The sequence below is a fragment of the Entelurus aequoreus genome, linkage group LG19, assembly GCF_033978785.1.
Source record: "Entelurus aequoreus isolate RoL-2023_Sb linkage group LG19, RoL_Eaeq_v1.1, whole genome shotgun sequence".
In the NCBI taxonomy this organism is placed as follows: Eukaryota; Metazoa; Chordata; class Actinopteri; order Syngnathiformes; family Syngnathidae; genus Entelurus; species Entelurus aequoreus.
The window spans coordinates 37,090,431-37,115,456 of NC_084749.1; the positions used below are offsets into that span (position 1 = coordinate 37,090,431).

Consider the following 25,026-nt stretch of genomic DNA (forward strand, 5'->3'; position numbering starts at 1 on the left):
ATTTGAGCTAATTTAGTTTCCTTTAAGTCCTCTTAATTAAATTTATATCTCATGACACATGTAATATGGCTTTTAATTTTTTGCGGCTCCAGACAGATTTGTTTTTGTTTTTTTGGTCCAATATGGCTCTTTCAACATTTTGGGTTGCCGACCCCTGGTATATACCAAATAAAATAGTATATATCTTCTGAGGACCAGTGTCCTTTGCAGTGGATATTTGTTTTTAGTCTATTATGTCAACTGCCCTCTCTAGAGCAGTGTTTTTCAACCACTGTGCCCTGAGATACAGTCTGGTGTGCCGTGGGAGATTATCTAATTTCACCTATATGGGTTAAAAATATTTTTTGCAAACCAGTAATTATAGTCTGCAAATGATGTGTTGTTGTTGAGTGTCGGTGCTGTCCATAGCTCGGCAGAGTAACCGTGTAATACTCTTCCATATCAGTAGGTGGCAGCCGGTAGCTAATTGCTTTGTAGATGTCGGAAACAGCGGGAGGAAGCGTACAGGTAAAAAGGTGTATAATGCTTAAATCAACAATAAACAAAAGGTGAGTGCCCTTTAGAAAAGGCATTGAAGCTTAGGGAAGGCTATGCAGAATGAAACTAAAACTGAACTGGCTACAAAGTAAATAAATAAATTAAATGGGTTATACTTGACAGTATTTCCACATTCACCCATTCACACACACATTCACACACTGATGGCGGGAGCTGCCATGCCAGGCGCTACCAGCACCCATCAGGAGCAAGGGTGAAGTGTCTTGCCCAAGGTAAACAAAAACAGAATGCTGGACGACAGCAAAGACTTACTGTGGAGCAATGACGGCGTCCACAAAGTACATCCGAACATGACATGACAATCAACAATGTCCCCACAAAAAAGGATAGCAACAACTTAAATAGTCTTGATTATGCTGCCACAACCATGCTTCACTGTAGGGATGGTATTGGCCTGGTGATGAGCGGTGCCTGGTTTCAAAGTCAAAGAGTTCAATCTTGGTCTCAGTAAAGATATAACCGCCACTGCCCGTGACCCTTAACACGATGATCACGGGAAAGTAAATGAATGTGTGAATGAAAGAATATTTCTACTTTTGCAGGTTGACACTGTAATAGTCTTAATTTTGCTTATATATGCTTGTACTTAAAGGGTCAGATCACAGTGTGTGTGTGTGTGTTTGTGTGTTTCAGTGCGTGGAAATAGCTGTAAGGAAACAAGGCAAACACAAGCAGAGAATGGCTGAAAAGCTCAATGACCGGTTTAAAGATTGTGGACAAACAAAATGTGGTGAGTCACATTCCAAACCACTTAATTGAGTGTGTGCACACCAAAAACTGTTTTCCTGTTTGGATTATCACACTAAAGCCAGTCTCTTGTTTCCCACCATTCCTTAGGGAAGCTGCAGAGTATTTATGCAACTGAATTGGATGAAAAAAAAGTTCATATTTGTGGTTTGTATATGAAAAGATAAAAAAAACCCACTGACATTAAAGGATTCACAAAATAGATTACGTTTACACACACGATTAAAACCGTCAGAATAGTTGACAAGAGTGAAATAAAAACTTGACCGATAACATGGTCATTTAACAGCTTGAGGACATACAACCGTGGAGAATGAATGTAGGAACAGTAAAATGAATGTTGGGATGATAACCGTATAGGAATCTTAGATTTATACCTGCAAAATGAGATAAAATAGTTAGCATGCTAATATAAACATGCTAATAGTTAACATGTTTGTAAGATAGGGTCAAGTAACTAAATAGATGAGCCTTAGATGTGTGTACCTGAAAAATAAGTTAAACAAATAAAATAAACACGCTAGCATGCTAACAATTAGCAATTCATGATATTTAGGTTCAAAATGCACAGTCTACCAACATACTAAAGCGGATTCTGAAATGTACAAGACTAGTAAAAATGTTAGCATGCTAACATTTAGCATTTTAGCAAGATCGTCAAGTAACATAAAAATATTACGCCCAGGTGTATACCTGTAACATTAGCTAAAAATATTAGCATGTTAAGTATTAAATAGAGATGTCCGATAATGGCCTTTTTGCCGATATCCGATATTCCGATATTGTCCAACTCTTAATTACCGATTCCGATATCAACCGATACCGTTACATACAGTCGTGGAATTAACAAAATATTATGCCTAATTTTGTTGTGATGCCCCGCTGGATGCATTAAACAAATAAGGTTTTCCAAAACAAATCAACTCAAGTTATGGAAAAAAATGCCAACATGGCACTGCCATATTTATTATTGAAGTCACAAAGTGCATTATTTTTTTTAACATGCCTCAAAACAGCAGCTTGGAATTTAGGACATGCTCTCCCTGAGAGAGCATGAGGAGGTTGAGGTGGGCGGGGTTGAGGTGGGGGGGTAGGGGTTAGCGGGGGGTGTATATTGTAGCGTCCCGGAAGACTTAGTGCTGCAAGGGGTTCTGGGTATTTGTTCTGTTGTGTTTATGTTGTGTTACGGTGCGGATGTTCTCCCGAAATGTGTTTGTCATTCTTGTTTGGTGTGGGTTCACAGTGTGGCGCATAATTGTAACAGTGTTGAAGTTGTTTATACGGGCACCCTCAGTGTGACCTGTATGGCTGTTGACCAAGTATTCACTTGTGTGTGTGAAAAGCCGTAGGTATCATGTGATTGGGCCGGCACGCAAAGGTAGTGCCTTTAAGGTTTCTTGGCGCTCTGTACTTCTCCCTACGTCCGTGTACCACTCCGTACAGCGGCGTTTTAAAAAGTCATAAATTTACTTTTTGAAACCGATACCGATAATTTCCGATATTATATTTTAAAGCATTTATCGGCCGATAATATCGGCAGCCCGATATTATCGGACATCTCTAGTATTAAATCACAGCCAAGTAATTAAATCAACACATTTTAGGGTTACCCATATACAATTAGCTGAAATGTTAGCATTAAATTTTAGCATAATATTAGTGTGCTAGTAAAATAGCGTTAAGTAACAAAATTTGTATCTGGAAAAAGAAGATAAAAAAGTTAGCATGTTACATGCTAACAGTTGGCATGATCACAATATATCGCTAAGTCGCAAAATATATGACTCTCGAATGTATACCTGCAAAATAAGGTTAAAAAAAATTGCATGTGTTGTATATTGTTGCTCGTGGCGCTGCCAGGACGGAGTGACCGTGTGAGGTGTGTTGAGCCAAAAAGATGCAGAAGAGGAGTTCGTTGAGCAAAGCTTTATTTGGTCGAACGAGCTTCGGACAGGGACTACAGCTATGGGCCTGATATTACTCTCCTTCCTTCTGCCAAGAAAACTTCTCCTTAAGTACCTTTGACACGAAGACTCTTCCTCTGTGTTGTGCTAGTCTTGGAGTCTTGGACAAAGCCCAGTTGTTTGTACCAATGCAGAAAAGATGTGTGTTATATGTTGTGACCTCTGACCCCTTATCATGGATTCTGTAGATGGTGGCTACCATCATATGTAGCTCATGCGCTTTTACTCCCATGACAAAACACAAACCCCTCATTTTTCTAAGATTCCCAAGCATACTTGCCAACCCTCCTGATTTTCCAGGGAGACTCCCGAATTTCAGTGCCCCTCCCGAAAATCTCCCGGGGCAACCATTCTCCCGAATTTCTAACAATTTCCACCCGGTCAACAATATTGGGGGCGACTGCCTTTAACGTTCTCTACAACCTGTCGTCACGTCTGCTTGTCCTCCATACAAACAGCGTGCCGGCCCAGTCACATAATATACGCGGCATTCACACACACACATAAGTAAATGCAAGGCATACTTGATCAACAGCCATACAGGTCACACTGAGGCTAGCCGTATAAACAACTTTAACACTGTTACAAATATGCGCCACACCGTGAACCCACACCAAACAAGAATGACAAACACATTTCGGGAGAACATTCGCACCGTAACACAACATAAACACAACAGAACAAATACCCAGAATACCTTGCAGCACTAACTCTTCCGGGACGCTCAAGGTTGGCAAGTATGTTCCCAAGTCACCTTGAGGTGAGCTTTGATATCTGGAACAGAAGCTACATGTTAACGTTGACATGTTAACAGTTTGCAATCTATTATATTTAGGTTCACATTTTACAAGACTAGCTAAAAAAAATCAGCATGCTAATGTTAGCATGCTAGCAAAATAGCATCCGGAAACAAAAAAATATCACTCTTGGTAATTAGCTAAGAGTTATCATGCTAACATCGGCCTGCTAACACGGGGACAATTGGCGTACTTCCCAAACAGCGGCAATTAACAGAATACATGTTTAAGTTTCGACGTACAAAACTTGCTAAAATTCTAGCATAAAACATTAGCATGCTAATTTTCCCACCAAATTTGAACATTTTTCCGCATTCACACATCAAATAGATATAACCAGTGGAGAATTGCAATACTTTGGCTCCTTCACACAAATGCCATGAACAATTAAGAAACGCAACCAAACTCAGTCTAAATATGATTTTTTTGTTTTATTTTAAAAAGGATATTTTGGTAATGAATGTTTGCACTACTTTAATAATATTTTACTAATCTATATTAATGTGTTTATTCATTAAAGGCCTACTGAAACCCACTACTACCGACCACGCAGTCTGATAGTTTATATATCAATGATGAAATCTTAACATTATAACACATGCCAATACGGCCGGGTTAACTTATAAAGTGACATTTTAAATTTGCCGCTAAACTTCCGGTTCGAAACGCCTCTGAGGATGACGTATGCGTGTGACGTAGCCCGGGGAACAGAGGTATGCCTTCCCCATTGAATACAATACAAAAAAGCTCTGTTTTCATTTCATAATTCCACAGTATTCTGGACATCTGTGTTCGTGAATCTGTTGCAATTATGTTCATTGCATTATGGAGAAAGAAGCTGAGCAAGCAAAGAAGAAAGTTGTCGGTGCGAAACGGACGTATTTTTCGAACGAAGTCAGCAACAACAGTACACAGCCGGCGCGTCTTTGTTTACATTCCCGAAAGATGCAGTCAAGATGGAAGAACTCGGATAACAGAGACTCTAACCAGGAGGACTTTTGAGTTCGATACACAGACGCCTGTAGAGAACTGGGACAACACAGACTCTTACCAGGATTACTTTGATTTGGATGACAAAGACGCAGACGTGCTACCGTGAGTATGCAGCTTTGGCTTCTAAACATTTGATCGCTTGACCGTATGTGCGCAACTTTTTTTTTGCGTATGTACGTAACTTTTTTAAAATATATAAGCTTTATGAACCTTGGGTTAGGTGAACGGTCTTTTGGGCTGAGTGATTGTGTGTGTTGATCAGGTGTTTGAATTGTATTGGCGTGTTCTATGGAGCTAGGAGATAGCATAGGAGCTAGGAGTTAGCATAACAAAGACGTAGGTGTTTTTATGCAGGATTAATTTGTGTCATATTAAATATAAGCCTGGTTGTGTTGTGGCTAATAGAGTAAATATATGTCTTGTGTTTATTTACTGTTTTAGTCATTCCCAGCTGAATATCAGGTACCGTGAGTATGCAGCCTTGGCTGCTAAACATTTGATAGCTTGACCGTATGTGCGCGACACGTACGTAACTTTTTAAAAATATATAAGCTTTATGAACCTTGGGTTAGGTGAACGGTCTTTTGGGCTGAGTGACTGTGCGTGTTGATCAGGTGTTTGAATTGTATTGGCGCGTTCTATGGAGCTAGGAGCTAGCAGAGGAGCTAGGAGCTAGCATAACAAACACGTAGGTGTTTTTATGCAGGATTAATTTGTGGCATATAAAATATAAGCCTGGTTGTGTTGTGGCTAATAGAGTATATATATGTCTTGTGTTTATTTACTGTTGTAGTCATTCCCAGCTGAATATCAGGTCACCCCCGGCTCTCACAGCATCTTCCCTATCTGAATAGCTTCAACTCCCCACTAGTCCTTCACTTGCACTTTACTCATCCACAAATCTTTCATCCTCGCTCAAATTAATGGGGAAATCGTCGCTTTCTCGGTCCGAATCTCTCTCACTTCATGCGGCCATCATTGTAAACAATAGGGAACTTTGCGTATATGTTCAATTGACGACGTCACGCTACTTCCGGTAGGGGCAAGCCTTTTTTTTATCAGATACCAAAAGTTGCGATCTTTATCGTCGTTGTTCTATACTAAATCCTTTCAGCAAAAATATGGCAATATCGCGAAATGATCAAGTATGACACATAGAATAGATCTGCTATCCCCGTTTAAATTTAAAAAATTCATTTCAGTAGGCCTTTAAGTAAATCCTGATTTTACTTTTTTTTGGCATTAAATGCTGACCGGTGACAACATAAAGCAACAAATGACAAAACTAATGCTCTATTTTTGATCGACACTGTTAGGAAGGTTCGTGGGTAATATTTTGACCCTCTTATTTAACTACTACGTAACTAAAATCTGAAAAGTGGCTTTTTTAACACATGTAAGAGGGATGTGTGCTATGGTTATGAGTTGTTTTTTCCCTTGGTTTCAGTCTCCAGGGGCCCAAGCTTAGACCGATGTTTTTTTCTCATCACCCCCATTGTTTACCTGTATCTCACCTTTTTTGTAAGGGGCGCCGGAAGTTGGCAGACCCGTCAGCGATCCTGTTCTGTCTCCCTGTAATGTTTGATCCTGTTCTGTCTCCCTGCAATGTTTGTCTGATCTTCAATGGGATTGTGTTGAAAATGTTAATTTCCCTCGGGGATTAATAAAGTATTTCTGATTCGAATTCTGACTATGGTGCAGGAAAATAGTCAAGTTTTATTGTATTATTTTACTTAAAAATGTAAAAAACAAAAAAGAAGATATTTACAATTGTTTTTTTCAGGCTCTCCAACATGACCATAAGAGGAGCAGAATCAATTCACTAATCAAAGACAAAAGGGACTTGAGATCTTTGGCATACATCTACCAACAAGAGGACATCTACTGCTGCTTCTACGTCAAGAAGGCCATACCTGGTAACGCCCGGCAACAATTTTAAAAGACAAAATTGCAGATGATTCATTTTTATTTGAATAGATATTTGTGTAATATAATGTACAAGAGTGGCACTTAAAAAATCCTTTGTATGGTTTTCTGAACAGGGCGATGACAATCAAGGTTATCTACTGAAACCAGTGACAGGAAGTAGAAAGGTAAATAAATAAGGAAAGTTTGTTGTCGTATGCACGCTAAAACATCCGCCTGACACGTATACTTAAAAATTTAATCCAGAATTGATAGAATCTTAAAATAAAATTGTAAACATGCTTTAATACTGGCTAAATTGGGACCCCAAGCAAATTTGTATTTTAAGGCCCCCACTCCTCATTAAATTTGTCACATATTTATGTGAAACAAATGTGATACTATTTTAATCAAATTTGAAGTGATGCATGGTTTGTACTAAAACTGATTAATGGCAAAACATTTTTTATTTTTTTTGTGCAAATTAACTCATTTAACATAAGCAGGGCCCCTTTTGGGTCCTAAATATTACTTATTTATTGGGCAGTCAACAACAAGTTAACAAGTTAACTCATGGGAGTATTTAGAAAAAAAAAATCAAATTAATCATAAACACACTTAGATTAATTAATGCATTCAAGTACAATGTATAAAAACGTTCCTGGATGACATTCTGACAATAAAATTGTGTTTGTGTACAAATATTGGGGTCTTGTCTTAAGCACATTTTGAATATGCAAGTGGGTAATCATCTGTGATTAATCTGAATTCCAAAATGTGATTAATGTGATATTTAAAAAAATTTAAAAAATAAAAAAATTGACAGCCCTACTTATCTATTATCACTCGACTCCCACCCTGAGTTTTGATGATTATACAACCTGTCATTATTCACTTAAATATTATTATAAGTATGCCGAGTTTCCCTTTACTTCATGGTGTAAGGCAAAGGTCGGCAACCCAAAACGTTGAAAGAGCCATATTGGACCAAAAATACAAAAAACAAATCTGTCTGGAGCCGCAAAAAATTGAAAGTCTTATATAAATCTTATAATGAAGGCAGCACATGACGTAAGCGTCTATATTAGCCTACTATCAAAATTACAGAAATGTTGGAATTTAATATTTATTCTACACATTTTTAAAACCTTAGAAACCATTAGTAAATCAGAGGCTACTCGGAAGGTGAGATAATTCCTGGAAATTATGGCCAAAATAATGGCCAAAGGTATAGATGTGTGTGTCCGAGGTAAAGGAAACGGCAGGCTGTCTTCTTTTAATAGATTTATTGCAATCTTTGGCAAGCTAGGTAATGTTTGCTGTGGTCTGGAACAACATGGCACACAAACAATTATCTGAAATCTGTCATGAGACATGCAAAACTAAATTATATACAAAGAGGATAAAGTAAAATAAATTAAATGAGCTCAAATATACTAACAAAGACCCGACAACAAAAATAACAACACGTTTTGTCAATGAAGGGGGGGGGGGGGGGGCAGGAAAGCCTTAAAAGGACTTCCTGTCAGTCCAAGAAGACAGAAGGGGGGGGGGGGGTTAGGGGGGGCTTTGACAGTCTCATATGTTCTGGATGGATTTCCAAAGACATATGAACAAGCAAAAGAGCTCCTCCATGTTGAAGAACCGGAGTCAATTGCCAGGAAATTAAAATGAAGATTAAAAAGAAATGAAATGTCCATGGTGGTTTAAATAGCATGTAAAAGAAAAGGCATATGGTGATTTCCCATCAGTGCCTTGGATAAGTGGAAGAAGATGGATGGATGGATAGATGAGGCACAATGATGCAATATGCCTGATTAGCACGCCAACAAGTCAATAACATCAACAAAGCGCACCTTTTGTGCATTCATGCACAGCATGAAACTTTTGGTGGAGAAAATAAGACAAAGGAGTGGAAGATTTTACATGTAAACAAACTGTTGCATCACAGTTCACTCTATGGTGAGTTCAAGAACCGCAGAAATGAGTAGGAATGTTCACCAAATACTCTCATCAGTGAAGCATACACACAAACATATCAAACAGTGGGCTTTCTAACAATTGGGAAAGTTGTGTCATGATTGTCCATCCATCCATCCATCCATCTTCTTCCGCGTATCCGAGGTCGGGTCGCGGGGGCAGCAGCCTAAGCAGGGAAGCCCAGACTTCCCTCTACCCAGCCACTTCGTCCAGCTCCTCCCGGGGGATCCCGAGGCGTTCCCAGGCCAGCCGGGAGAGATAGTCTTCCCAACGTCTTCCCCGTGGCCTCCTACCGGTCGGACGTGCCCGAAACACCTCCCTAGGGAGGCGTTCGGGTGGCATCCTGACCAGATGCCCGAACCACCTCATCTGGCTCCTCTCGATGTGGAGGAGCAGCATTGTAAAAGTTATGATTGTCCTCAAACACAAAACATACTAAAACAAAAAAAAATATTTTTCCCCCATCTTTTTCTATTTTCAATCCTTTTTTGAAAAATGCTCCAGGGAGCCACTAGGGCGGCACTAAAGAGCCGCATTCGGCTCGAGAGCCGCGGGTTGCTGACCCCTGGTGTAAGGCAATGATTCTCAAACTGTGGCACGCTGGTGCTATCTAGTGGTACGCCAAGGAATAACCAAATTAAATATTCAAACACAGTGTTACTGTTCAAACTGTGTGTAATACTACATTGGCCAAAATATTAAATATACTTGTTAAATAAAACCTCTGTCTTGTCTTTTAATGAATATACTGGCCTAACCTGATCCTTGTAGTTCACTGAGCACAGTGAACTACAAGGATCTGGCGAGAGTCAGGTTAATACCGGCCTACTACTCTACCGGATTTTAACGTTGATCATTATGGTGGTACTTTGAGAACCAGTTGTTTTCGGAGGTGGAACTAGATTTATACAGTGGATTAGCTGATTCATGTAGAATAATAATCATAATACATAAATAAAAGTTATTATCATGTTAATATTATCAGTGCATCTACTGAGCGTTAAGCCTCTCTCTGTCTTTAAAAACTGGTGACGCCTCTGTTTCGAACTTTAATCGAGGTTCTTTGAACGCACAAGGTATGAGCTATGAAATAGAAAACTGAAACTTGTTCACAACTTTCTCGTATGCTGCCACAAATAGAATTCTTAAAAGTTTACCTTTCTTCCATCACCTCATCCTGGTTCCCAAATGTTAGCGCTGTGTGTGAATGCTTTAAATAGGAGCTTTTGATGACGTTATGACGTCTGTGTTGTGTGAAAAGTGAAATGTTCCATGCAACCAGAAGGAGTGAACCATTTTGTAATGTGTAGGTTGTGATGTACGAAAGATTTGTAAAATATATCATTCGACTTTTTATAGAATTAATTTAAATGACAGTCATCTGTTCTGACTGATTTAAATGGGAGAAAATATCTTCTTATCTTTACAAAAGCCCCAGAGGGGACAATACGGTGGTCTGGGGAAATTTACATTACATTCTTATCAGTGACATAGCAGGAAGAGGCTGGGAATATGTTTGTGGGAACATTTTACTTTCATAACTCATTACTCAATATTTTACAATTATTTATTCATGCAAAATGGGGACCCCCAGAGATCACGGGGGCTAGGCACAGCTCTTGATCTGCATATAGGAAAAATACATTCTAATCACATTTTATTGTGAAACCTAATCAAGAGGAAGTATTTAAGTTTTTAATTCATTCCAAAATGTTCTTTCAAAATGGGCTGACTTTGGCTCTGACATTTACTTTCTGGTCATCATCTTAAAGCTGTCAGTGAATTAAATCCTCATCTTTTGCATTATTAGTTTTTATTATGAGGCTGACTCCCTCCAGGGGGCGCCAAAAGACTTCAGAAAAATAACCTGCCACGCTAACATGTAAATTGGATCAACTTTTAGTTCAAAACATGTTCCAAAGATGTCCTTTTTTAGTCATTTTCCAATTTTGAGGAATATTATCATGTTTTTTTTTCCACAGGATAAACCCGTCCTTGACTAAATAAGAGATTTTTTCGAAAGTGAATGAAGAGTTAGAACAATGTTCCACTGAGTCTTGTGTTTATTTATACTTTTACATCAAATGCTTTTTTTTTTTATAACAATACCAACTCAAATAATTTTTCTTTCAGCTCAAAACCCTTTTACAGTACAGCCAGGTGGGTAGATCCAAATATCAAAAATATATCAACACTGAAGCGTGACGAGAGTGATATTTTTCAGTTCTCTTTAAAGTTCATTTTTACATTTATTGTTGTTGTCCATATTGTTACATCAATGATTTAAGTATCTGTATCGGCCATATTGGCCCTGGATTTACTTGATACTGTGTTGATACCAAATTCTGCAATATCTTTTAATAAGAAAAACTAACTTGTTAATAGATTTTGTAAAAAAAAACAAAAACGATGGAATGCAGTATAAACAACTACTGTAGTTGAATGTACTTTTGTAATAATAACGTACAGCGTTTCCCTAAGAGAGTCGACTTCTACGGTATCTCCTTCTGGCTGCTACTCAGTCAAACACACCATCAGCAGCTTATTTTCATGGATAAATGTCCACTGTTAAGACATTGTTTTAACATCCTTTGCTGGCGTTATGACTCACTCTGCTTTAGTATAGTGCAGACTAGCAGTGATACGCTCAATTAGGCCATGTTTTTGATGATTTCTTTCTTTAAGTCAATGAATGTCGGCCGCTTCTTATTCTCAGCACTGCCACTTTCTTCTTTCCTGCGGTCGGAATAAGAAAGTAATGTCGATCTCTATTTATAAGCTAATGCTCGCGAGTAAGACCGAATATTTTGGGCGTCTCTTACGTGGTTCTTTTTGGCATTCGCCATTCCAGCTCATGGCGGGGATGCTTGTAACTCCAATTGTTGCTTGCAACTTAAAGCGTAACAATTAGCTGAGAGACAGCTCTTTTCTGAAAACAGTTGGGGGACTCTTATGATACTCAATAATGCAAAAATTTTTTCTGTTCAATAATGTATGACTTGTTGTGGCTTGGGAAGAACTTAAAGAGACTCTTTGAAACCTAAGCACAAATAAATATGTTTATTCCCATTTATCTATGTGGTGCCCCCTTGGGAATGTGCAGCAACACAAGCTGAAAAAGCGCTAAAACCGCCACTGCGTGACTTTGCTTCAATGTTATTTTTGACCGCAGTTTCTTCATTTACTTTTAGTCAGTCTTTTGACAAAAATGTAATTTTAGTTATTTTTAGTCGACTAAATTTGACAACATTTTAGTCAACTAAAATCCCAGTAAATCTTCTCTTTTTCCCAGGTGTACGTACACATATTACGATGTGGGACTTATTCAATTTAGGTATTATTAATGCTGTCATTGTCTTAGTCAACATACATTTGTTTTGATTAATTATCATCTAATTTAATTTTCTCATTGTCATCCCATTAGGTTGAGTTTTTTAATAATAATAATAAATAATAGGATTTTATTTGTAAAAAGCACTTTACATTGAGTAAACAACCTCAAAGTGCTACAGTGTATTAAAAAAATTAAAAAATTAAAAATAAAAAAAGATAATAATAAAAAAAATAAAACTACAACAGCCAAATAGCTAGAACTAGTATGTATATATCTAAAAAATAAAAAAAAGGCTTTTTTAAAAAAAAAAAAAAAAAAGAAGGGTTTTTAAGCCTTTTTTAAAAGTATCCACAGTCTGTGGTGCCCTCAGGTGGTCAGGGAGAGCGTTCCACAGACTGGGAGCAGGGGAGCAGAAAGCCCGGTCTCCCATTGTTCGTAGCTTTGTCCTCGGAGGTTGGAGGAGGTTAGCCTGTCCGGAGCGGAGGTGTCATGTGGAGGATTTGAGGGTGAGTAGTTCTTTGAGGTAGAAGGGGGCATTTCCATGGAGGCACTGGTGGGTTAGTAGGGAGACTTTGTATTTAATCCTGAGTGGAACAGGAAGCCAGTGAAGGGATTTGAGAATTGGTGTGGTATGGTCATATTTCCGCACTCTCATCAGGATCCTCGCAGCACTATTATGTATGTATTGCAGCTTCTGAATGTTCTTGCTGGGGATCCCGACAAGAAGTGCGTTGCAGTAGTTTTTCTTGCCCTGATGTGGGATCTGAGCCGAGGATGTCGTTGTGGCTTGTGCAGCCCTTTGAGACACTCGTGATTCAGGGCTATATAAGTAAACTTTGATTGAGTTAAGGTTTGATTTTAGTCAGGGGAAAATAGGTTGTTGATGATAATTAAATCAACAATTATTAGTCGAAACTAAATCAACACTGCCTGACTTCAAGACTTTAAGAAGCTGGTAGTGAATTCTGGCTCCCATGTCCCATTTAAAATCAAACAAAATATGGCTAATAAATAAGTGCTTTTAAGCAGGGAGCTACTTTTTCAGTCACCCTGTAGGGGCTACAATCTGAATTGAAACATGAAAGTATTAGTAATAAGTTAAAGTGAACTAGATACTGTAATTAAATTGAATAAATTCATAATTATTAATTACAATATTTAAATTAAAGGAATTCCTGCTTTATCAATAAAACAATTTCACATTGGACGTCAGCAAATAATACTTCCAAGTTAAACCAGTATGATTATTTATTGGATTTTTTTTTCTTGTTTCTATTAAAACCAGAAAGATCCGTATAGTAACACACACAGTAATTCTACGTGCTGCAGCCTGTTAATGTTTCTAGTTGTGTGTCTAATGCACAGCTCTGCCACTTCCTGGTATGCAGTCATCTACTGACAGCTTACATTCGAATGGATTGCACATCACTGCTGAACATGGAGCGTTTAGTCGCCAACCTGCTGTGACACTGCTGGCATCACCCTTGGAACGATGGTATGAATAAATACAAATATTTATTTGGTGTTTTGGTTATGTCGACTAAAGCTGTTAACGGCTGCACCACAGTATCTCTCTCCTGTTTGATTAGGACTTAATACCAGAGTGATGCAGACACAAATATATTTTGAGTGTAATTATTTGCTTTGTCCAGGATTTTTTTTCAAATTGCCAACTCCTTTATTTTGAAATATGTCCGCAAATCAATAGGAAAATGTTAGAATCTTTTTTGCTGCACCCAAAATACAGTGCACCGGAAACTTTTTCCACATTTTGTTTTGTTACAGCCTTATTCTAAAATGGAATACATTCATGTTGTCCTCAAAATTCTACACAGAATACCCCATAGTGACAATGTGAAAAGTTGATTTTTTTTTTAATTTAGCAAGTTTATTAAAACTAAAAAACAAAACAAAACAAAAAAGTAAATTACATGTACAAACCCCATTTCCATATGAGTTGGGAAATTGTGTTAGATTTAAATATAAACGGAATACAATTATTTGCAAATCCTTTTCAACCCATATTCAATTGAATGCACTACAAAGACAAGATATTTGATGTTCAAACTCATAAACTTTATTTTTTTTTGCAAATAATAATTAACTTAGAATTTCATGGCTGCAACACGTGCCAAAGTAGTTGGGAAAGGGCATGTTCACCACTGTGTTACATGGCCTTTCCTTTTAACAAGACTCAGTAAATGTTTGGGAACTGAGGAGACACATTTTTTAAGCTTCTCAGGTGGAATTCTTTCCCATTCTTGCTTGACGCTTCTTGTCTCGTATTCATTGTTTCCCATTTTTGTTTCTTTTGTTTTTCATTATCCAATTAGAATTGTTTTCTCTTATCCCAGACCAAGGAGAGCTGATTGGTCAACGCCCAAAATGATTAATTAGTCATATTCCTATTCCTGCCCATCTCATGTTGGTGCTGTGTGGGAACGCTTAAAGGTGGGCTTTGATGACGTTATGGTGCGAGAAGTGTTTGATGTTAGGTTTGCCTATGCAGGTGGAACGAACTGTTTTGTGTTTTTGATAGGGCGGTGTAGTCTTACACATTATTAATATTGAATTCATTTGTATTAACATTTTTGACGTTGTTTTTGTTAACTGACTTATTTAAATGACAGGGAAAAAAATCTTCAATCTTAACAAAAACCGTCAATGTTTTACTGAATGTTCTTATTTCAACTGAAGCACTGCACATAAATCTACAGTATATCTGCAGGCTAAAACGTAACCTTTTTGACCTCGGGGCCCAACTGCTCCACTAATTAACACTGAATTAGTAATCTTACTCTTGATCTTACTTGCATTCAATAATTATATCTAACTTACTTACAGTTTACAACCTTGTCAAATGATATGAAAGATTGTATTTATTTAACACATAAACCTTAGGCTTAGGTCAGGCTTAGTAGAAAAATAAGTACTGTTCAAATATATTGCATAAGAAGGGACTCATGAGTAACTGATGAAAAATGCATTTACATGCAATTATGTTGTGCTAAAATAAATAAGCTAGATTGACAATGAATGTTTCTTAACAAAACTGCCTATAAAATGAAAGTGCAAATGAAAATACAGCTTTAACACTGTAGTCATAATTTTTGCGCTTAAGAAACTTCTCCATGACATTAGCTCCAGACATCTTCTGTTTGTTTGATATTGTCATTACTGCCACAAGTGGTGGAAAAGTGTATTTCAACTAAGCACCGCTGTGGCTCATACGGACCACAGCTGAGAAACATATACTTTTTAGGGGGCGCTCTCGGCCCAACAAGGGTTAAGTATTATCATATTTAATGTAAATAATAAAAATACAAATAAGATTGATTGTCATTTGTTGAATTTAAAGCTGTTGAGCGGCTCTAAAGGTTCTCAAACTCAGAAAACACTTGGCTCTCCAAGTACCACCATAATGACCAACATTAAAATACAGTGGCGTAGTAGGCCTAAGTATTCATTAAAAAGAAGGCAGAGTATGGCAGTAAGCATATTTCATATTTTTGGCCACTCTAACATTACATCCAATGCACAAACGTCAACAATATTACTTCATATACAGTACATATTTACACACTTCTTTGGCGTACCGCTAGAGGGAGCCCGCGTACCACTAGTGGTACATGTACCACAATTTGAGAATCACTGCGTTACAGATAAAGTAGGTAGTGACGACTGATTGTCACCATGGTGACAGTGTCTGTTTTAAAAGACTGTATGCTTGATATAATGTTTGTTTTGTAATTAATATTGTATACTACATTGTTATTGATTATTCAAAACCATGGAAAGTGACAGTATGCACAAATGTAACAGCCGTAACATAAGTTTAAAAGTTAAATGTCGTGGACAAAGTACATATTTCATAGACATCAGAGCAGGCGGGAAGGCATGAGGTGGGAGGGCATGGGGTGAGATAAGACGACACGGGAGGCTCCAAGCTCCAGAGAGCATGTGCTGTAATGCCCACATAAGTACGTCCATCACACTGTGACATCACAATGTGTCCACCGACTGCAAAACACAGCATTCAGAGGCATCCAAAACTCACATCCAAATGCTTGAACTTTATGATTTGATGTTTTGGCATTGTTTAACACGAGTATCCAATATTGTAAGAACATTTATAAGCCAGAAAAGAGGTACATCCCTTTTAAGTCTTAACTCTACAGCCGGCTGTGGACTGAAAGTAAGGTCATGTGTGCTGACGAGGTTATCTGCTTCCTTTCTTCTATCTATGTAATCGAGCTGCCTGCTGGTGAATCTTGCGGCTTAAAGGCGCAGCACATGCGTATCCGTAGCAACCAATGCAGGATGCTGGCTGAGGTAAAGAAGTGTGTGGTTGCGTACACTTCCTTCACACTCTGTCTGGCTTTTCAAATGCAGGCTCCAATTTGAGGCGCTCACATAAATGATTTGTGTATCATGACTATTCTTTACTAGTCTAATATGAAAGTGATTTGCATAGTTTTATTCTCTTATTGGTGTTTCATAAGTAATCATCTTGCTGTACAAGCAGCCACTGCAGTTTTTGTTCAACTCGGTACGGTAGCGCTGTTATTTCAATTGGGTAATTGAATTAACATTGAATTAACATTGAATTAACGATAGCGGTACACATACCAATTAACGAATTGGTATCTGTACAGTAATCTATTTATTTATATCCGCACCTTTTGCTCTTTTATCCTGCACAACAACGAGCTAATGCAACAGAATTTCGTTCTTATCTGTACTGTAAGGTTCAAATTTGACTGACAATAAAAGGAAGTCTAAGTCTAATGCGTTGGATACAGTAGATATGGAAAGTGAACACACACTAAAATACATTGTTGTGTAAAAATAATAATGTGAGGTGTTGGAAAAAGTAACAAAAAAGAATCAAACTTTAATTAAGTCTTTATGGGTCGGCGTTCCTTCAGGGTTTTTTTAATCGGATTTAGGTTTGGGTTCTGACAGAGCCGTTGTATATTAGCAGACAGCTGAAGGCTTTGTACCAAAATGAGTTGGTATCGGGGGTCTTTTCATAATAAAAGACAGTGTCTCGTGATTGTAGACTCATATAATCTAAAAACACTAAATGATGAAATTGGAACAAAATGTTGTTAAAATAAAAATGTACACACACTTTTTTACAATTGAGCTCTTCCAGTTATGGGATATTAGATTGTACAATATGATGTGTTGCTGTATGACAGCGGGTATATATATATATATACGTGTATATGTGTATGCATATGCATATATGTGTATATATATGTGTATGTGTATATATGTATGTGTGTATGTACATGTGTGTATATATATATGTTTATATTGTGTGTGTGTGTGTGTGTGTGTGTGTCTGTGTGTGTGTGTGTGTGTGTGTGTGCGTGCGTGCGTGCGTGGTACATACAGTATATACCAGTGGAGGCTGGTGACTTCCAGAATTGAGGAGGCCATTTTTTTCCGCTTGCTCACTTCACTCGCGATGGAATGTTCCCTGTTCTCTTATCTGTCTTTGTGCTGGCCAAAGGCATACTATTTGGAGTGTAAGCTACAGTCAGAAAGTTCTTGCTGATGCAATTCATTGTGCAGAGCTTAGCCTTGTGCCTTCCTGAAGAAATTACATTGCTGTAAGTCTATGAGCCTGCCTGATAATTAAGCTGAGAAATGACATTTGGATGTTATATAAACGCCAAGTGAACATGTGTAAAAGGCAGGAATTTTAATTATGTAGTTAAAAACAATTTTGTTTAGCTTACATTTTTCATTCTTCTACAGCTTCAACATGTAATCACCAATTTAATCAAGTTTAGCATATAAAAAAGATAAGATAACACTTTCTTTATCATATGTAGTTTTATTCAATATATTTAATATAAAATATGTAAAAATATGGTTCCAGTTGGCTTTATCTGCTGAGAAACACAGACAAAATGGAGTGTTATTACTACTGAGAACTAGTGGTGTAACACTGGTAGAGACATCTAATTAGTTCAACTCACATCTGGTTTAGCTGAGGGGCGGCATGCTCTCTCCTGGACTCCACTCCACAGGTTGGTGCTGGCTTCATTTCCGAGGTCGTTTTAAGCAAAAGTATTTGGCTATATGAGCTATAAACTTCACGGATGATAGCCAGGGGTGTTCTCTAAATTTCCTGAAAAGCACAAGTTGATAGGACACTCGTAGCCACTATGGCGAGTGTTTGTTTGACTGAAGTGGCTGGCGAATTCTCAAAATGGCTTCTGTGTTGATTAGGAAAGGAAAGGATTGATTCCAAATGAACCAGTAGCATGTGATTGGACGAACAAAATGTCAATCTTTCAGCCCTGGACACAATGCATGGTGAGGCCAGGCCTCCGTTGCCCACCCATTTTCAGTGATCTGGCCAATCACATATTGGCATGAAAAAGCATGCATTACATTGACTTCTATGAGAAGCTAATTTCCTAGGGGAGGCCTGGCCTCCCTTAATACAAACTGATAGGGAAATCTGGCCTGTTGCTTTACAATTGCAATATTGGGTTTTAGCCATGGGAACATTTAGATTTATGAACAAAACTAAAATAATATGAATATAAAAAATAAAAAATATGTTTTTTGTTAAAATAAATAAATAAAATAAATATATTTATTGTTTTTTTTAAATCTCTCTCTTCTCTCAAATTATTGGGGAGGCCAGGCCTCCTCCACCTCTATGGAGGAGCCTCCACTGGTATATACACACACACACACATGTATATATATATATATATATATATATATATATATATATATATATATATATATATATATATATATATATATATATATATATATATATATATATATATATATATATATATATATATATATATATATATATATATATATCCATCCATTTTCTACCGCTTATTCCCTTTGGGGTCGTGGGGGGCGCTGGAGCCTATCTCAGCTACAATCGGGCGGAAGGCAGGGTACACCCCGGACAAGTCGCCACCTCATCACAGGGCCAACACAGATAGACAGAAAACATTCACACTCACATTCACACACTAGGGCCAATTTAGTGTTGCCAATCAACCTATCCATGACATATTATATTAGTATATGAAATGAGTTTGAGTTTATTTCGGTCATATAATCAACCGTTTTGTGTGATCAATTTAACAGCACAGAAGATATATGTTAACAATCATACACGTACACACACGAAAAGAAAAAGGAATAGGCTGAAGCCAAGGCTTATATTTGCCTATCCTATACATTCACTGAAAATTAGATTATAATGGATACATAATTCATATAATTGGATATTAAGAGTATGTGAAAGTTCGACTTCGACTCCTACCTTATTTACTTCTTTGACGACCTCCTTAAAAAATGTGCCAAAACAAGAATACGCGTGGAGAGAGTGTTTTAAGTTTTTTTCCCAGGATGTATTTTATTGGATTTAAATGGGTGTAATTTAGATTGTTTTTATGTTGCTTGGACGTTTTTTTATAATATCCACAAAGTTCAGTGAGCGGGTTGTGTTATCTGTTACCATAAATATAGACTTTTTGTGTAAGTTGCTTTTTTTTGCACCATGACTAGGGAAGGGTGTTTGGATTGGGTCATATAAGTAAATGCTGTGCTGAGTTTACTACAAATCCCAATTCATGGCCGTTGCCCTAAATTACTCATTTGGTCCACAAGATGGTAACAAAGTGTCAGCCATCAAAAAACACCTCACAGGCCAAATTCCTTGATAACTCTTGACGACTCTGGGCTAAAATGGCCACACAAAATCTTGTTCATGGCCACAAAAAGCCGATACACGTTTGTAGTGTTGCAGAAGGCAAACCCCAACTTAAAACGGAGGAACGTTGGTGCATACTGACGTGCACCAGAAGTTGCAGGTGGGCATGCGTCGTTCTGCGCTGACACTCAGTCAAACTTCCTGTGTGAGAAACAAACGCTCTTTGCCATCGTCAGGAGGAGCGTGTCGATGTCAAGGCTCTGAGGGCCAGGTTCAGCAACAAGGCCAGGACTTCGCCCACCTCCAGCTCGCCAAGACCCCCGCAGTCCAGACCAGAGAAGACTCTGCTCCTTCCAAGTGGTCCTCCTCCTACTACGGCTCTTCCACACGTGGCAGGGCTGGACGCGGTGAGGTTCCAAACAGAAGAAACAATGGCGGGCTCCAAGCCTGCTTTTTCCCCGCTGTCGCCTCCCATTCCAGGAATCAGAACGTCAGTCCAGTCCTCGAGCCACGGTAAGGTGAAGCAGACGGGGCAGCTGTTAGAGAAACTGATGCTGAGAAGTGCCGCAGGGGCCAAAATCCCCTTTCCTGCTCCTACCTCCACGCCTCTACCACTACGACAGAGGAGCACAGACAACACCATTCCACTGAGGAGGCCTCTTCCCCCGGAAGGACCACGGCCAGTGAAACCCAAACGGCCTCCTAACGTTAACCTGGAGCGCTTCCAGAACGTCACACGGCGAGCTCAACCACTTCCTGCCTTGGCGACGAGAGAAGGTGAGGATGTTTCTCCAAGATGGAGAAGACATACTGTAGCTTGTGTGTGAATGTTCCAAACGTGTGTAATAGATACATTATTCGTTCTGTTAGGTATTTGACGATACCCTTTCAAATTCGAAATTCTCATTAAACCAGGGGTGTCAAACTTACGGCCCGAGGGCCGGATCAGGCCCGCAAGCAGGTTTCATCCGGCCCGCGGGATGAATTTGCTAAGTATAAAAATGAACCTGAAATTTTTGAACGAAAAAAACAGCTGTTCTCAATGTGTCCACTGGATGTCACAATAGCAATTCTTTGTATCTTTGTAGATGATGCTACATATGGACAAAATAAACCACACAATGTTAGTACACCAGTCGAGGAAAATGATCAAACTACATAAATAACATACTGTAATTAGATTTTTATATTATTATTTTTATCTTGATAGATTGAAATTTAACACCAAAGAGTTGACTGATGAACATTATCACATAATTTATTCAGAAAATATAAATAACGACAAATAAAGATAGAATACTACGAACCGCAACATGTGTCAGGTTCAAACACTGATGACATCTATCAAACAGACGAGAAGCAAGGAATCATGCAGAGACAGAGTTAAATTTGGCTCAATTGAGGAGACACGTTTTTTGGGCTGTACTCTAGTTACAGATCCAAACTACGTTCTAAATGTCCAGCCCACGTGCTTCCTCTATTTATTTGGGAGGTCCCTGGTTACATCACTGAAGCTGTCGCTGAGGTAAGGGGGTAATCTCGACAGCTCCAGTTAGACACAATATATAATTATACAATAATGCAGTTGTCATATCGCCCTGTCTCTGCTCTATCTGCGTCACGGCGGCGGTGTTCGGCCTTGGCAGTCAGTGGGCCATTCCTGGACACAGACACTGACACGAGACTGGCTTGCAATCTTTTGGATTGCCAGCTTTGCACAGACAAAGGAAAATACCACTTCAGCACATTTGATAATAACTATAGCAACGGCCCTTAAGAATAAGCGTTGTGTGATAATATATACATAATTATTCTAACATTTCCCTCCTGTTTATCACATAACTTACCCAGAATCTTCTTATCCCTAATAACTTCTTCTTGCGTTTTTTCAGTTAATAGTTAATTTCTTTAGGGCCAAGTTATGTTTACACTCAGAGTTCAACATCATCATATTTTTATATTTTTTATATATATATAGTCACCAGGGTCTGGAAACAGAAGCAAAAAAAATATGATTTGTACATTTTCAGAATGTGCTTGTTATATTTTTAAACAAAGAAAACAATCTGAAGTTGTCTTTAATTTTAAATTATTGTGCCGTGATTTTACCAGTCCGGCCCACTTGGGAGTAGATTTTTCTCCATGTGGCCCCCGATCTAAAATGAGTTTGACACCCCTGCATTAAACCGTGATTGATTGCGGCACTTTGAAAAATTCCCGGTGACATTGCTTATTTCCTGGAGAATTACTGTAGCGCAGCACGCTAATCGCTAGAGTTTAAATGCTAACATAAATATGGGGAATTCACGTCTTGGCGTCCATGATTGCCAGTTTAGCCTGTGATATTTGAACGTTTGGTATAAAAATAGCTTACCGTATTTTTCGGACTATAAGTCACAGTTTTTTTCATAGTTTGGCCGGGGGTGCGACTTATACTCAGGAGCGACTTATGTGTGAAATTATTAACACATTACCGTAAAATATCAAATAATATTATTTAGCTCATTCACGTAAGTCAGGGGTGTCCAAAGTGCGGCCCGGGGGCCATTTGCAGCCCGCAGCTAATTTTTTACCGGCCCGCCACACATTCTGGAAATACTATTGTAAAAATAAAAAAGGACATTAAAAAAAAGTGGAATGAGGTGAAATCTAACGAGAAAAAGTTGCTATGTTGACACAAAAGCTGCCATGCAGGCTGTTTTTTTTTTCTTTTGTCTTTCTCCATTTTTCTTTTTTTGCCATTGCTCAAAAAAAAATAAATTGTGACAAAAAATCCATGTTATAATGAATTATTTTCAGGGCTCCAATTACTTCAAATATTTCACTTTAAAATGTTTTATGTGGTAAATATTGCATATATTGTGTAGTAGCCATATAAAAACATCAAAGTTTTCTTTAACAAAAGCGCATAAAACAAACAAAATAATAGTTCCAGCATTAAATCGACAGATATATCTGAAGTTGATCTCGTAACTTAAGTGTTGAAAGTAAAAGAAAAACCTAATAAAAATGTATCACTTTATGAGTGGGGCACCTTTTGGATCCCAAATATATTTAGTGATTTTTTATTTATCTTTTCACTGTGATTACTCAAAAATATGAAATAATTAAAGTCAATGGTGTCCTGCATTATTGATCTTTTAGGGCTCTAATTACTAAATACTGCATATTTCAGTTTTACTGTAAAAAAAAACTAAGTTGTTTTTGACAGAAAAGCCATAAAACATTTTTTTTTAATTTGTATTACTTTATATCAACTTGAAGTTGATAGAGAGATTTACTGTAAGTGTTAAATAATTTTAAAAAAATAATAATCTGCCCTTTTTTAAACATTTTAATGACTGAGACCCTTTATGGTCCCCGGGATCCCTAAAGGTAAAATAAATAAAAAATGCATATATTTTGTTATGGTTTGAAAATGGAAAATATCAAAATGGCCCCCACATGCTTTAATTTTTCCGTGTGCGGCCCTCAGTGGAAAAAGTTTGGACACCCTTGACGTAAGAGACTAGACGTATAAGATTTCATGGGATTTAGCGATTAGGAGTGACCGATTGTTTGGTAAACGTATAGCATGTTCTATATGTTATAGTTATTTGAATGACTCTTACCATAATATGTTACGTTAACATACCAGGCACGTTCTAAGTTGGTTATTTATGCCTCATATAACGTACACTTATTCAGCCTGTTGTTCACTATTCTTTATTTATTTTAAATTGCCTTTCAAATGTGTATTCTTGGTGTTGGGTTTTATCAAATACATTTCCCCAAAAAATGCGACTTATACTCCAGTGCGACTTATATATGTTTTTTTCCTTCTTTATTATGTATTTTCGGCCGGTGCGACTTATACTCTGGAGCGACTTATAGTCCGAAAAATACGGTACCTCCAAGTGAAAGCGAACAATAATATAAACATCAACAAGGGGTTAATTTTTTAAAAATTAATCAGGGAGTTTTAACGCCACAATTTCAACCACTTTCACTCTTCCGTCATTGCAAGACTGACTCCCATTTGATTTTTTTATGTGTTTTTTTTTTTTTAAACAAAGCACTTACTGTAACTTAAATATATACCTGCGGCCTAACAAAAAGTAGACTTTTATACAGTGATAGGCCAGATTGGGGCGGCATAGCTCGGTTGGTAGAGTGGCCGTACCAGCAACTTGAGGGTTCCGGGTTCGATTCCCGCTTCCGCCATCCTAGTTACTGCCGTTGTGTCCTTGAGCAAGACACTTTACCCACCTGCTCCCAGTGCCACTTACACTGGTTTAAATGTAACTTAGGTATTGGGTTTCACTATGTAAAGTGAAAAGTGCTATATAAATATAATTCACTTCACTTCACTTCACTACTTGGAAAATGTGATAAGCTGAGTTGCAGGTTCCTCTCGGTTGAATGTAGCTAAGCTACACTACAAGCTACACGGCAAAAGTAGCTTGCTACATCAAAACTATATATATATATATATATATATATATGTATGTATATATATATATATATATATATATATATATATATATATATATATATATATATATATATATATATATATATATATATATATGGCTATTTCATCCCTACAAGCATGTTTTGCAGTTTTCTCTGCTCTTCAGGGGATTTTCATTAAAAAAAAGAGGGAGGATCTCTAGCCAATATTTTAACAACAATATATGGCGACAACTTGACGAATAAGTTTTCATGAAATCCCCTGAAGAGCAGAGAAACCTGCGAAACAGGCTTGTAGGGATGAAACAGCCTCTGTGTTTTTTCCTCACCTAAAGTATATATATATACGTATATGTACAGTCGTGATCAAAAGTTTACATACACTTGTAAAGAACATAATTTTATGGCTGTCTTGAGTTTACAATCATTTCTACAACTCTTATTGTTTTGTGTTAGAGTGATTGGAGCACATACTTGTTTGTGACAAAAAGCATTCATGAAGTTTGGTTCTTTTATGAATTTATGACCACTCTTCTTGACAAAATTGGTGCAGTTCAGCTAAATTTGTTGGTTTTCTGACATGAACTT

The 25,026-nt window shown here is 37.7% G+C and overlaps 1 protein-coding gene across 12 annotated transcripts in view; it reads left to right on the forward strand.

The window, feature by feature from the left end:
* The window catches only part of si:ch73-40i7.2 (FYN-binding protein 1), a 67,362-nt gene that overhangs the window by 14,235 nt on the left and 28,101 nt on the right, over window positions 1–25,026 (forward strand). For 6 of the 12 annotated variants that reach the window (XM_062028453.1, XM_062028459.1, XM_062028464.1 and 3 more), the window contains 5 exons: window positions 1,192–1,288; window positions 6,843–6,975; window positions 7,102–7,152; window positions 13,644–13,773; window positions 20,223–20,763. In XM_062028453.1, the coding sequence (XP_061884437.1) occupies window positions 13,771–13,773; window positions 20,223–20,763 (544 nt within the window). In that variant the 5' untranslated portion in view covers window positions 1,192–1,288; window positions 6,843–6,975; window positions 7,102–7,152; window positions 13,644–13,770. Of the gene's footprint in view, window positions 1–1,191; window positions 1,289–1,395; window positions 1,453–6,842; window positions 6,976–7,101; window positions 7,153–13,643; window positions 13,774–20,222; window positions 20,764–25,026 lie in introns of all 12 variants that reach the window. The other 6 variants (XM_062028456.1, XM_062028458.1, XM_062028461.1 and 3 more) reach the window with 4 other exon arrangements.